This window comes from Nicotiana tabacum, chromosome 7 (genome assembly GCF_000715075.1).
Source record: "Nicotiana tabacum cultivar K326 chromosome 7, ASM71507v2, whole genome shotgun sequence".
Lineage (NCBI taxonomy): Eukaryota > Viridiplantae > Streptophyta > Magnoliopsida > Solanales > Solanaceae > Nicotiana > Nicotiana tabacum.
The window spans coordinates 123546820-123560714 of NC_134086.1; the positions used below are offsets into that span (position 1 = coordinate 123546820).

At 38.2% G+C, this 13895-nt stretch overlaps 1 protein-coding gene across 6 annotated transcripts; it reads right to left on the bottom strand.

The window, feature by feature from the left end:
• Positions 1-520: 520 nt before the first annotated feature.
• On the bottom strand, positions 521-11995 carry LOC107795081 (transcription factor PIF3). Of its 6 annotated transcripts, none has more exons than XR_001650038.2 (9): positions 11312-11995; positions 10761-10930; positions 9483-10635; positions 9284-9388; positions 9110-9175; positions 3251-3316; positions 2645-3160; positions 1116-1335; positions 521-982 (listed from the first exon to the last, which is right to left on the bottom strand). XR_001650038.2 is itself a non-coding variant. In XM_016617654.2 (9 exons), exons 2-9 carry the CDS (start codon positions 10847-10849, stop codon positions 969-971), a joined length of 2136 nt encoding a protein of 711 aa, XP_016473140.2. In that variant the 5' UTR covers positions 10850-10930; positions 11312-11995; the 3' UTR covers positions 521-968. The 6 variants fall into 6 exon arrangements, 5 of the variants coding, with proteins under 5 accessions (XP_016473140.2, XP_016473139.2, XP_075073665.1 ...); XM_016617654.2 differs by having other exon boundaries at positions 1209-1335; XM_016617653.2 differs by having other exon boundaries at positions 1122-1335.
• Between the last annotated feature and the right edge of the window lie 1900 nt (positions 11996-13895).

Genomic DNA, 13895 nt, shown 5'->3' on the forward strand with positions numbered 1-13895 from the left:
TAACCCGCACCGACGTCCGAGTTGATCAAATCGATTAGCTTGGCATCCGGAACCTCCAAATCTTGGATCCGCCCTGCTTGTAACATCGTTCAAACCATGGAATCGGTTAAGACAAAGCCAATACACATTAAATTGGTAATTGTTCACGTTGATGGAGTGGGGACAATAAAAACACTGCATTAATGACTTTTTTGCACAATCTTTCCTTTTTTTCAAAGGTTTTTGAGTTGTTTCATAGAGAATCAAGAACGTGAGCAGGGATTATTAATGCAAATCAGCATGCTTTTTTATATAACAATATCATCCAAACCATCTTGCACCATTTCAACTATTCCATGTATCGAATAACTCTGTCTATCTAGGATTAGGCAGATGCCAAGAAAAGCCTCCTTATATCCTATAAACCAAGAGGGACATAATTAGTTGCGAAGAGAAGAGGGTTGAAATTTTCACACAACGCTTCATATTATTGCACCCACTCTGCTTGGTGAAAAATACCAAAGATGAGGGCACAAAATGGTGACCAGAGAAAGAGAAGGTTTCATTGATATTGAAAAGTACAGATGAATAAATGAGAACTCGCTTGCGCTTTCTTATTATTTAGAGAACATGTTGACATGTCGGGTATAGATAACATACAGTTGAGAAGCCAAATACTTGATCCTTCATGGGGAGGGTGGGAAGAAGTATGCTCCAACTGCTTTTAGATATCTTGGATGTACATTTGGAGGAGAAAATTATGGTCTCTCTTTTACATTACCAAAATCTGTGCATTCGTAGTGTATGCTGATGCTACATTCCGATGGTAGTCGCCAAAACCAGCATGGACCTCTATAGTTAGCAACAAATAGATTTCAGAACTGCATACTGGTTGGATTTAAAAGGGGGGACCTTTCACTGAATGAGAAAATGACTTCTTTTGATAAGATAACCAATCCACCGTTGTTGATCAGAACATAAAGCTGTGCCTACAAACTGGAACCTGTATAAAAGACTCGGATCATTCAGTGAAATACTCAAATTTCTTCCAGGTTGCATACCCAAAAGTGAGGAACATATGTACAACAAAGGGTGTTTTGGCAGAGATTCAAAATATAATTAAGAAAGAACTTCACTTTTACATCATAGCAGAACGAATGAAGTTGCTCCTCACTACATTGGAGTCACTGATCAACTGAATGTCGCAGTGTCTTTTCTAACAAACTCACCCGCTTCACTTCCTGGCACATCTGTTTGGTTGGTCAAGATATTAGCTGCACTATCAGTACCATCGAGGAGTTGATCATTTTTTTGCACCAAAGCTGATTTGTCCAGAACTTCGTTTGTTGCTTGCACCTGATAAAGCAGGAAAGAGAACTTATTAAGACTATGCAGTGCTGATGTTATCTGACGACAAGACTGACTTTTATCTCCCTTGAGTTAAAAGCAAAATATACTGAGGGTCGGTAATATTTCTGGGCCATGACTGCAAGCAATTATTATGTTAGACGAATTTACACTTGGCCCAGAGTTAGACGAATTTACACTTGGCCCAGGAATCAGAATAATATAGGAAGCAGTTTTACAGTATTAGTAATTGGCCCTCAGCTTAGGGACAGAAGCAGAAGGAAAATATGTCAATTTAAATGGCAACTACCATGGAATATCATGAACCCACCATAGAACCAGAAAATTCAAAGTGTCTCCAAGTGTGTGCTAGTAAGCCGGTGACAACCATGAAGAAACTCAAAGCATTTGCCTAAATCACCAACTAGATACCAAGCTACTTGCCATAGAATTTGAGAAATATCTAACATCACTAGGAACCAACAGCAGCATGTGTGACCCTAGAAGAATTCTGAGTTGCTCCTGAATATTGAAGTTTGAACAAGCTGGCACACTTCTATCGGAAACAGTCTCTCTGTCTTCACAAGGTACAGGTAAGGTCTGCGTACACACTACCCTCCCCAAACCCCACTTCTGGAATTACATCGGGTTTGTTGTTGTTGTTGTTGTTGTTGTTGGCACACCTACAGGCCCCTTGTTGGCTAATGAACATTAGGTGCATCCCTAGTCTCCCTAACAAGCTTCCTACGAGATATCAGCTTTTTTTCAAAACCAGCATTAGTCTTCATATGTAACATACTCCTAATTACAGCTATACAGAGCTGTGCAGCAGTTGTGACATAATGGCAAATGAGGCCCGAAACGGAAAACCTTGTTATAGATTCCACCTTTATACTTCTATATTTCATAACAGATAATCGGCCATTTCATGTAGAAGAAAAAGAAGATGAGACAGTTATGAGTTGCACCCTGTATATCTTCAATTACATTTAATATTTCTTCAGTTTATTCTCCTCTCAACAGAAAAATCACACCAAATATATGTAGCATTGACTCCTCAATAATAAACACTCTCTCTCTCTCTCCACTTCCACTAATTGTTCATAAACATGAATCTTTATCTACAGAATAATGCTATGTGTCTGCATCCATTTATACATGTCATCACTACACACAAAGAAACTATATAGGAATCAGTAACTTCTGTTCTCCGGCAATCAGAGTTTATAATGCCTGTTTTCTTTCACTTCGTTCACTTCTTCTTTTTTTCTCTTTTTCAATAGATAGAACATGATAAGTCCTTGATAAAAATACACACCTGACTGTATGTCTGATTTATTGGGAGGCTACATTCAGCATTATTGACTATCTGTGAGTTCTTCTTGTGTACTGGATTTTTGGAATCCAAAATTGGTGGTACACTCGGTCTGTCCACTGAAACTCCTACCCTTGCAGCGTTCAAAGGGACAGCAGCACCAGTTGATGCTTGCCCTGCCAAAGGAGCCAAAGATGGTCGTGGGATTGGCATGGGAAGTCCTTGACCAGGATGTGCAAAGGCATGACGATTAGATACAGCTATTCCTGGATAAGCAGCAGAGGCAGGAATTGGAGGTGACGGAAAATGCGATCCTTGAACAGAGGGGATTGGAAAAATAGGGCAGCCAGAGGATCTACCATTCATCTCAAGCATACCCATTCCATAGCCCATCCCCATTCCCATACCCATCCCTAAACCCATTGGAGAGAAATGTGGCATTTGAGCAGCATGCATGTGCTGCACTCCAGCAGGAAACATCATTGGCGGGACACAAAACCCTGCTCCCATAGACATTATCTGCAAAATAAGAGGATGAGCCAGTTAGCAACTGTAGTTATGACTCTAACTCTCAGATCTTAAAGAAAGCATAGAAGACCATCATCTAACCTGTACTTGCAGTTGAAGTGTCTTCAAATATTCAATAGCTTCATCAAGCATTGAAGCTTTATCCGCCTAGCAAGCAATAAGGAAAGCCATCAAAATTATTGAAAATGAGAAACTACAGGAGAAGGAGTTGGGATACAATTGTTGGGAATAAAACCCTTACCAAAATAATATTCACGGTAATAAAGCGGAATAATAATGTAGCACCGAGATACGGTAATTAACAAGAATAAAAGAGTAACAATGACACCAAGATTTTTACGTGGAAAACCCTTCTGAATAAGGGAAAAAAAACCACGACCCCGAGAGGAGCAACTGATATCACTATAGTAAGGAATTTTACACTTTGTAGGTCGGAGGTAAATACTCCAAAGACCACTACAACACTCAAAAGAAATAACCCTCTTTTGATATTCCCACCTCACTACAATATCGCTCACTCTCTATTTTCCTCACAGACTATTTTCTTATACCTTGTCTGTGAAACCTCACTCTTTCTTTCTCTCTTTGTTGGTGTGTAGAAATGAGAGTTGAAGCTCTCCTTTTATAGCCAAAGTTTCACTCTCTAAAGCCTACCATATTTGACAATTTACACACACTTTTCACAATTCAACAAAGTTGGCTACCAAACCAAAGAAATTCAACAAGGTTGGCTACCAACCAAACCAAGTCAACAAGGTTGGCTACCAAACCAAAGAAAACTCTTATTAGGCACATGCCTAATACTTCTTCAATGAGATGGACATCATCAATCTCCCCCTCCAGTCTCATTCATCCAGAGGAGGTAGCACTGTCTTCTAGTTTGAGTGCATGCCGACAAGTTCTTTGCATAGCTCGAACTTGTTCCTTGGTACCACCTTGGTCAGCATATCTGCGGGATTCTCATTTGTAGAAATCTTCAAGACTTTTAGAGATTCATCATCTACCATTTCTCGAATCCAATGATATCTCACATCAATGTGTTTGGTCCTTGCATGGTACATAGAGTTCTTGCTAAGGTCTATTGCACTTTGACTGTCACAATAGACGACATACTCCTTCTGATGCAATCCAAGCTCTTGAAGGAATCGTTTGAGCCATACCATCTCCTTGCCAGTTTCTGTAGCGGCAATGTACTCTGCTTCAGTTGTTGAAAGTGCAACGCACTTCTGCAACTTAGACTGCCATGATATAGCTCCCCCTGAAAATGTAAACAAATATCCAGTAGTGGATTTTCTATTGTCAATGTCACCCGCCATATCAGCATCTGTATAGCCCTTCAAGATTGGATCAGATCCTCCAAAGCACAAACAATCTCCCGTGGTACCTCTCAGGTACCTGAGTATCCACTTGACTGCTTCCCAATGTTCCTTTCCAGGATTTTCAAGAAACCTGCTGACAACACCAACTGCGTGAGCAATATCAGGTCTAGTACATACCATTGCATACATCAAGCTTCCGACTGCTGAAGAATAAGGAACTTTAGCCATGTCCCCTTTCTCCTCCACTGTTGTAGGACACATCTTCTTACTCAACTTTAGATGACCAGCAAGAGGTGTACTGACTGGCTTAGCATTCTTCATGTTGAAGCGTTCTAGTACACGTTCAATGTACTTCTCCTGAGATAGCCACAACTTTCTACTTGTTCTCTCTCGAACTATCTTCATCCCTAGAATTTGTTGTGCTGGGCCCAAGTCCTTCATATCAAATGACTTGGACAGATCTCCTTTCAACTTTGCTATCAACCCCTTGTCTTTTCCTACAATTAACATGTCATCCACATACAACAACAATATAATAAAGTTATTCTCAGAAAATCTTTTGAAGTATACACATGGATCAGAATAGGTCTTTAGGTATGTTTGACTTTTCATGAATGAATCAAACTTCATGTACCACTGCCTTGGTGCCTGCTTCAATCCATAAAGACTCTTATTCAATTTGCACACCATGTGTTTCTTTCCAGCTACTTCAAATCCTTCTGGTTGCTCCATATAAATCTCCTCTTCCAAATCTCCATGAAGAAATGCAGTTTTCACATCCAACTGCTCCACTTCAAGATCTAGGCTAGCTGCTAAGCTCAAAATTGTTCGAATAGAAGTCATTTTAACAACGGGGGAGAAAATTTCGTCAAAATCAATACCTTTCTTCTGTTCGAAGCCTTTAACCACCAATCGAGCTTTGTATCTGACCAGCTTGCCATCTCCATCTTTCTTGAGTTTAAAGACCCATTTGCATTTGAGTGGTCTTTTACCCTTTGGAAGTTCAACCAGCTTGTATGTGCCATTTTTCTGGAGAGATTCCATCTCTTCTTGCATAGCTTTCATCCACTGGTTCTTTTCTGGATGGGACAACACCTCCTTAAGACTTTCTGGCTCCCCCTCATCACTGATGAGGACATACTCTGTGGAAGGGTACCTGCGTGACTCTACCCTTGGCCTCTCTGATCTCCTCAGAGGTTGATGTTGTTCTTCTCCCTGAGTGGGGTGCTCCACTTCCTCGACACCTTCATCAAGTTGCTCCCCCTGCTCAATAACCTCACCAGGTTGCTCCCCCTGCTCGGCAACCTCGTCGGTCGTACTTTCTGCACTTGTGGGATTGTTAGAAGTAGAAGGAATAGTAACAAAGTTAGGAATTATACCATTCTTCGCCTTTTCTGACATATCAGCAGCAGTTCCAACTTCACTTTCTCGGAAGACTACATCTCTACTTCTGATGACCTTCTTCTTTACAGGATCCCACAGTCTGTACCCGAACTCTTCATCTCCATATCCGATAAATATGCAGGGAATAGATTTATCATCCAGCTTTGTTCTCTGCTCTTTTGGTACATGTGCAAAAGCTCTACAACCGAACACCTTCAGATGCGAGTAGGACACCTCCTTGTTGGTCCAGACTCTCTCTGGGATTTCAAACGCCAACGGAACTGATGGACTCCTATTGATCAGGTAACAGGCTGTCTGAACTGCTTCACCCCAGAATGACTTAGGCAGTTTAGCCATTCTGAGCATGCTTCTCACCTTCTCCACAATGGTGCGGTTCATCCTCTCGGCTACGCCATTGTGCTGTGGGGTTCCAGGAACTGTCTTTTCATGTCTGATCCCATGACTTGAACAATACTCTTCAAATTCCCTTGAAGTGTACTCACCTCCATTGTCACTTCGGAGACGCTTTAGCTTTCGACCCGTCTCCCTTTCTACTAGAGCATGAAACTTCTGGAAAACTTGAAACACCTGATCTTTGGTTTTCAAAATATAAACCCATAATTTTCGTGAAGCATCATCAATAAAAGTAACAAAATATTTGTTACCGCCCATTGATTCAATTTCCATTGGGCCGCAAACATCAGAATATACTAAATCAAGTATATTCAATTTTCTTTCAGACGATGTCTGAAATGAGACTCTATGCTGCTTACCAAATAAACAGTAGTCACAAGGTTTTACAGTTGTACCTTTGGCATAAGAAATGAGTGATTTCTTGGCAAGAATCTGCAATCCCTTCTCGCTCATATGACCCATTCTTTTGTGCCATAAATCTACAGAAATCTCATCTTGTGCCGCGTTCAATTCACCTTGGCATATTTCTGCATTTGTCCTGTACAACGTGCCACGAGCAACTCCCTTTGCAATCACCAATGATCCCTTAGTGAGTCTCCACTTTTGATTTGCAAAATAACTCTCGTATCCATCTCGGTCTAAAGCAATTCCCGAGATCAAGTTCATCCGCAAATCAGGTACATGCCGCACATCCTTTAGAACCAATGTGCATCCGACATTTGTCTTGATACAAATGTCACCAATCCCCGCAATCTTTGAGTAACTTGTGTTACCCATTTTCACTGTGCCGAAATCACCTGCTACATATCTGCAAAAAAGATCTCTTACCGGTGTGGCATGGTGAGATGCCGCTGTGTCAACCACCCATTCCGACTCTGGACCTGACAGGTGCATGCATTCCTCTTCCTCATTTATAAAGAGGACAACATTATCATTATTTTGCACCATGGCGGCTGTGTTGTCGTCATTCTTCTGGCCACTGGTTTCACCTTTGCCCTTCCTTGGATTTGGGCAATCTCTTTTGAAGTGACCTGGTTGATTACAGTTGTAGCAATTTCTGACTCTTGATTTGGATCGGTTCTTTGACTTCCCACGAGCTCCGGATCTACCATAGTTGTTCGAACTCCTTTGATAACTCCTGCCTCTACCTTCTGTGATGAGAGCCTGTCCTTGATTTTCAGGCTTCTTTCTCATCTTCTCATTGAGTAGAAGAGCCGATGTGACATATTTCAACTCAATAGTAGTCTTACCGTGCAGGATGGTTGTTGCCAAGTTATCGTACGAAGATGGCAACGAGTTCAATAGCAAGATGGCTTTATCTTCTTCCTCGATTTTCACTCCGAGGTTGGCAAGCTGTGTGATTAGTCCGTTAAACACATTTAAATGTGACAAAAAATTCGTACCTTCACTCATGTGTAGGGCGTATAACTGCTTCTTCAGGTACAATTTATTTGTCAGCGTTTTGGACATGTATAGGCTTTCCAACCTTGTCCAAATTCCACGTGCAGTGTCTTCATCAATGATGTTATTTACCACATCATCTGATAAGTGCAACCTGATTGCACTAGCAGCTCTTTCATCCAAGTCAGCCCAATCCTCAGCTTTCATGGTATCAGGCTTTTTGGAATCAACATCTAGAACCTTGTGTAATCCTTGTTGGATGAGCAGATCTCTCATCCTTCTTTGCCATGTTGAGAAACCGTTATCTCCATTGAATTTTGCTACCTCGTACTTTACTCCGGACATTTTTATTTTTCACCAAGTATAGTACTACCGACAGTGAATAGTATTTCAGTGAACGAGCAGAACCTGTGCTCTGATACCAGTTGTTGGGAATAAAACCCTTACCAAAATAATATTCACGGTAATAAAGCGGAATAATAATGTAGCACCGAGATACGGTAATTAACAAGAATAAAAGAGTAACAATGACACCAAGATTTTTACGTGGAAAACCCTTCTGAATAAGGGAAAAAAAACCACGACCCCGAGAGGAGCAACTGATATCACTATAGTAAGGAATTTTACACTTTGTAGGTCGGAGGTAAATACTCCAAAGACCACTACAACACTCAAAAGAAATAACCCTCTTTTGATATTCCCACCTCACTACAATATCGCTCACTCTCTATTTTCCTCACAGACTATTTTCTTATACCTTGTCTGTGAAACCTCACTCTTTCTTTCTCTCTTTGTTGGTGTGTAGAAATGAGAGTTGAAGCTCTCCTTTTATAGCCAAAGTTTCACTCTCTAAAGCCTACCATATTTGACAATTTACACACACTTTTCACAATTCAACAAAGTTGGCTACCAAACCAAAGAAATTCAACAAGGTTGGCTACCAACCAAACCAAGTCAACAAGGTTGGCTACCAAACCAAAGAAAACTCTTATTAGGCACATGCCTAATACTTCTTCAATGAGATGGACATCATCAACAATAAGGTTGGGCGATGGCTAATTTAAATATTACCAGCAACACTTCATCAAACCGTATCAGTTTCAAAGCAACTTGAAATATATTACCAGCACAATCTTAGCTTATGCATTGAGCTCAAATAAATTACTGTCATTTTCTGAGTTTTTAACTAACTTAAAGTTGATTGCTTGACGAGGTATGGTAGAAAAAGAACAGACAAAACCTTCTTTTAGATAAGGTGATGGTATTATAAAGCTAGCACTAAGCGACGTTGTAATTACAAGTGTGCAAAACACCAAAAGAAAAATCCCTTTCCAATCTTACAGGGATTACAAAAATGGAATAGACAAAATCAAATAAATCAACTTCTCAGCGGGACTTTAACTTATCCAAAGACTTTTCGTACCTTGTTGCAGTTGGGTATTAGTTCCTGTAATGCACGCATCTTTTCGTTAATCCTATCCCTTCGCCTCTATTGGCAGAAAATGAATCAGAATGCAATTTATGTCTAAATTGTCTTAAGAAAATTTATAACAATAAATGCAAAAAAGCACAGATGATGTGGTAATGGTTAGCTCACCCGCTCAGATAAATTATGCACCTCTGCAGCTCGGCTTCTCTTTGAACCTGTACCTCCTCGAGTAGGGCAACTTTTTTTTACACCAACAGATTCTTCTTCAACATCCTGAACAAAAGATATTTCCCTGTCAGACTCACACAAAGAAGTAACATACTACAAGACGATGTTAAAAGTAATGGCCTTTAAACAATAAACTTACTTCACTTGGACACCCGGAATCCTCATTATCACGGGATTTCCTCTTTAGATTATGAGGCTGATCACTTGATCCTCTCTCTGCACTGCTACCAGAGCATACAGATGAGCAAACAACCCCATGTTCAGCATTTCCCTCACCATCAGCTGTATCTGTCGTTGCTTTTGCACCAGTAAACTGACCAGGAGTATTGTCACTATTACTCTCTCTGAATACATTATCAGACTGTTCGACACGAGATGATCTATCATGAAAGCTAGCCCCAGATGCTCTTGACTCGCGTTGAGAAGGTACGGCACTAGTTGGATATTGGAGGCCACTTTCCTTCTTGAAACTTAAATAGTCTTCAACTGCTGCAGCATTAACATGATTGTGGCTATTTGTCACATTTTCTCCTTCTTTACATCCCTTTGCTTCTAAGGCAGATGAATCTGAGGCTAAGACCCCAGTAATATTTTGAAGCTTAGTTGCTTTAACAAATGTAGCAGGTCTTGAGAAATGCGAGAAGTTCAGCAAGCTGGAGCAACTTCCAGGCATATTTTGCTTTTGGATTTTAACGCTTTTAACATCACCAGCTGAAACTTGACTTTGATTTGAATCCCCCAAAACAGACACAGAATTATTGCTAGTTTTACTGCTAAAGATATCTGAAACTCCTGGTCCTAGGGATGGAATTGACGCATGACCTTTCTGAGGTGCCAATGAACATAACAGGCTAAATTTGGAAGAAGGAGAAACCTTTCTTTGATCAAAATTCACAGCATTATGTATAGGAACACTCTGTGAATCCCTAATCATCTTATCGGAACTACCTCTCTTATTTATTAAACCAAATTCACTCTGTCCGGCTGGTTCATTCGTCGTCAAACCAGATATTTCAGGCAAAAACTGAGAACAATAATCTTGTTGAAGACTATCATCTGCTGCATAACCTAACCAAGGCACCCCTTCATCCTCTTGAATCAAATCCAGTTCACCAATGGGCACAGATAATGGCATATCATTCAACATTGGGTCCATCACACCAAACTTCCCAATCTTTGAGGCATTTGATGGAAGTTTATTAGGAATAGGGTTCTTCTTAGCACTACTGGACTGGCCTTGCATCATAATCTGACCATTTTCCCATACAAGCTCAACCAATTCATTCTCAGGACTGCATAAATACCAAGAAATTTCTCAAAACATAGCAAATATGAAAAAACCAACTAGCTAAATATTAAATCAGCTGGTTCCAATCAAAGGCATAAAACAAAATGCAAAAATGGAAACAGTACTCACAAAGAAGAGAGATGAGTTGTAGATGAGATTCTCTGTTGGCCAGATTCAAGCTTCCCTCTAGCCATTTTCAAAAACTCAGAGAGAGGCATGGTGGAGAGGTGTGTGATAACTGCTAACTCAGAATTGCTCTAACTTTGGGCACTCTGACATTTTTAGGAAATCTTCCACACCTAGTCCAGTAGCATTTTTTCCAGCAAAAATCCAAAAGTTTAGAATTCTCAAGCATATAACACGGAAAACCAAAAACTGTTTCCATAAACTAATGTCCTAATCAGTAAAAATTATATAAAACCCATACAGTAGTAAAAATATAAATAATTAAGTTATCAGTCAAAGCCCCAATTGGCCAATTGTTTAATGGGGTTTCCTAAGATACTTTAAAATAATAAAGCAACCAACTTAAGCTTTCCTTGAGTTAGAAAGTTCAATCTTTTTATTCAATTTCAATCATTAGAGTACAAACCCTTCAAGATATCTTAAATTAATTAAGAACCCACAATTTTTATACGCAAATATAAAAAAATTACTAGTCAATTTAAAACAAAACCAACCTCTTCAAAACACACCAAATTAACACTCAGCTCCAAGATCAGCTCTCATCCAAATGAAAAAAGCACCAAACTTTATGCAAGAAAAAATCTCAGTCTTGAACTAAGTATTATTTACTTCAACAAAGATAAATTCTTTTATTCTTGAAAGCACCAATATTTGGGTCTCCACATGCTCAACCTAGCTTTCCAAAAAAGTACAAATCTTCACAGCTAAACCCCCACTTGGGTTTTTGAGCTCCAAGAAAAACAACTGTACTTCTCGAAAATGTAAAGAAGATTTATAGAGAGAGAGAGAGAGAGATAAATAAAGAAAAGAAAGTAATCAGTAAAAAAGATTGCAAAGAGAGGATATTGGGTAGTAGTAGAAGGCGGCGAAAGGCTTGGGAATTTGCAGGTGGCCGAGGTATGAAGGCACGGTATATATTTTTGTACAGAAATAAAGCAAAAGAAGAATGTATAGTACTTGCTTGCTTTTTTAGCTTAAATTAAACAGAGAGCATAAGCTTCCAAATCTGTTGTGTTTTTAACCATGGTTAAGAAAAAGTACATTTAATAACTTAACCACAGTCATATTTATCCTTTTGGAGTATTTGTTGGACTACAATTGTCGGTTTTGTAGTATTATGATTAATTTTGTGTTTATTTTCACTACAAAAAAAAAAACATTGTTTATTTTACGCGGGTGGAAACCGTTGGTCTGATCAAACGGTTTCTTATAACCTCTCATTACATCAGCGTTATTTCGTAGCCAGGTAGGAGTACTTGTTTTTAACTTTGTTTTTTTCTTTTCTTCTTTGTGATAAAAGTGGAGAATTTTAAAATTTTGTAAAAATGAAGTACAAGAACTTCTCAGTTTTTTCAATTTGAGTTTCAGTACAATATATAGTTCAATCTTAAGCAATAATAAGCTCGATTTCATCAGAATTCTTACGACCAACGTTGTTGGTACGTTGACCATCGTTTTATTAACCTTCTTTCTAGTTAACATAGGTTATATGTGAAAGTCTAGTATAATAAATGTGTTTATCTCACTGTAAGCTGAGTGTTTATCGGAAACAATATATTTGTCTTTTTGAGATAGAGGTAAGACTTACGTATACATTACCGTTAGACTCCATTTATGAGATCAAATTAAATTTGTTGTTGTTATTACTGTACCTCAGTTAGAAAAAAAAGACACTTAAACCTCAATATTGCTACTGATGAAATATCAAAGATGTAAGCTTATTATTTACATTTGATGTATGTCAATCATCTTAAGGAATCTTATATAAAATTAGTCGCCTTCGATTGTGATATTCAACATGTTTGGATTTAGAGTTAATGATGTTTGGCTAAGATTACCTTTCATCCTAAATTCCATCATTAATTAGTTTAATTAAAAGGCTCTAACACTTTTTGGTCAAACAATTACTTTAATCTAAATCCTCAGGATAGCACTAGTACATAAAATGGAATATATACGTATGTGGTATTGCCATCTCTATTATCATAATATATTTAACGTAACTATATATATCGATAAAAACTTAATCAAAGGAATAGATTCTATATACGATAATATTTTTCTCTTTATTGAAATTTAAACCTTAAATGAGATAGTTACTGAATGTAAGATGAAGTCCTACGGTTTTTTTTTTCTTTTCATAACGAATATATCCCGACCAAATATTCTGTTGCTCTATTTTGAGAGTCTTAAACTCCGTTACGCTGTTCTCTTTTTTTTTTTTTTATGTCTCATTTCTTATTTTTTGTACTGTACCAATCATGTTCTCCTTCTCATTATTAGAGAGATGGGGAGGTGAAGGAATCCACTCGAAACTAAACAAAAGGCTTGTTATTGCTAACCTAAAAACTGCAATTGAAATTAAACACAAGGCATTCATTGTGGCTTTTCCCTGAATTTGAATTTAATTTTTCATAGTGATAAAGAGATTTTCTTCGTACGCATTTATTGGCTTCACTTTTATATTACTCATTACTTTATTATATTTTGAGTCGATGGTCATATATAGTAGTTAGATAAGGTGAGAGGTGCACTCTGTCTCTGTTCTGTGTATCTTGAAAAACATATCATACTCGGAGTATTTAATATTATTATCCCTAAGAGATGCTCCTTATATATTTCCATTTAATTATTTTACAGTTTTATCATTCTAACAATTTTGAGCAAAAAATATAATATTACTCCTATATAGAACTACAGTAGTAATATTTTAAGCTGAGGATTGCATCATCAAGCCTTTATTAATATAGGTATTGACCACGCCAAGTGGCCTTTATTAACTTCTCCCTCGTTCTTGGAAAGACGATTGTTACACAGGGTTTTGAATAGTGTGAGTTCAAGTTCCTATTCTTGGATATGTTTAAAATTTTGGACGAAGCTCTCATGAGTAGTCCCAAATAATTATTGGATAAAGTATAGTAATCACAAAGTAAACTTGAAAATCATGATATTCAATTATTCATTATTGATTTGTTTGTTACAGGTAATGTAAATTTCTCACATAAAATAAAATAGTGTGTGCTTTTCTCGTTTTGATGAAGGATAGGTATATGTTGGAATAATTTTCTTGAAAGTACG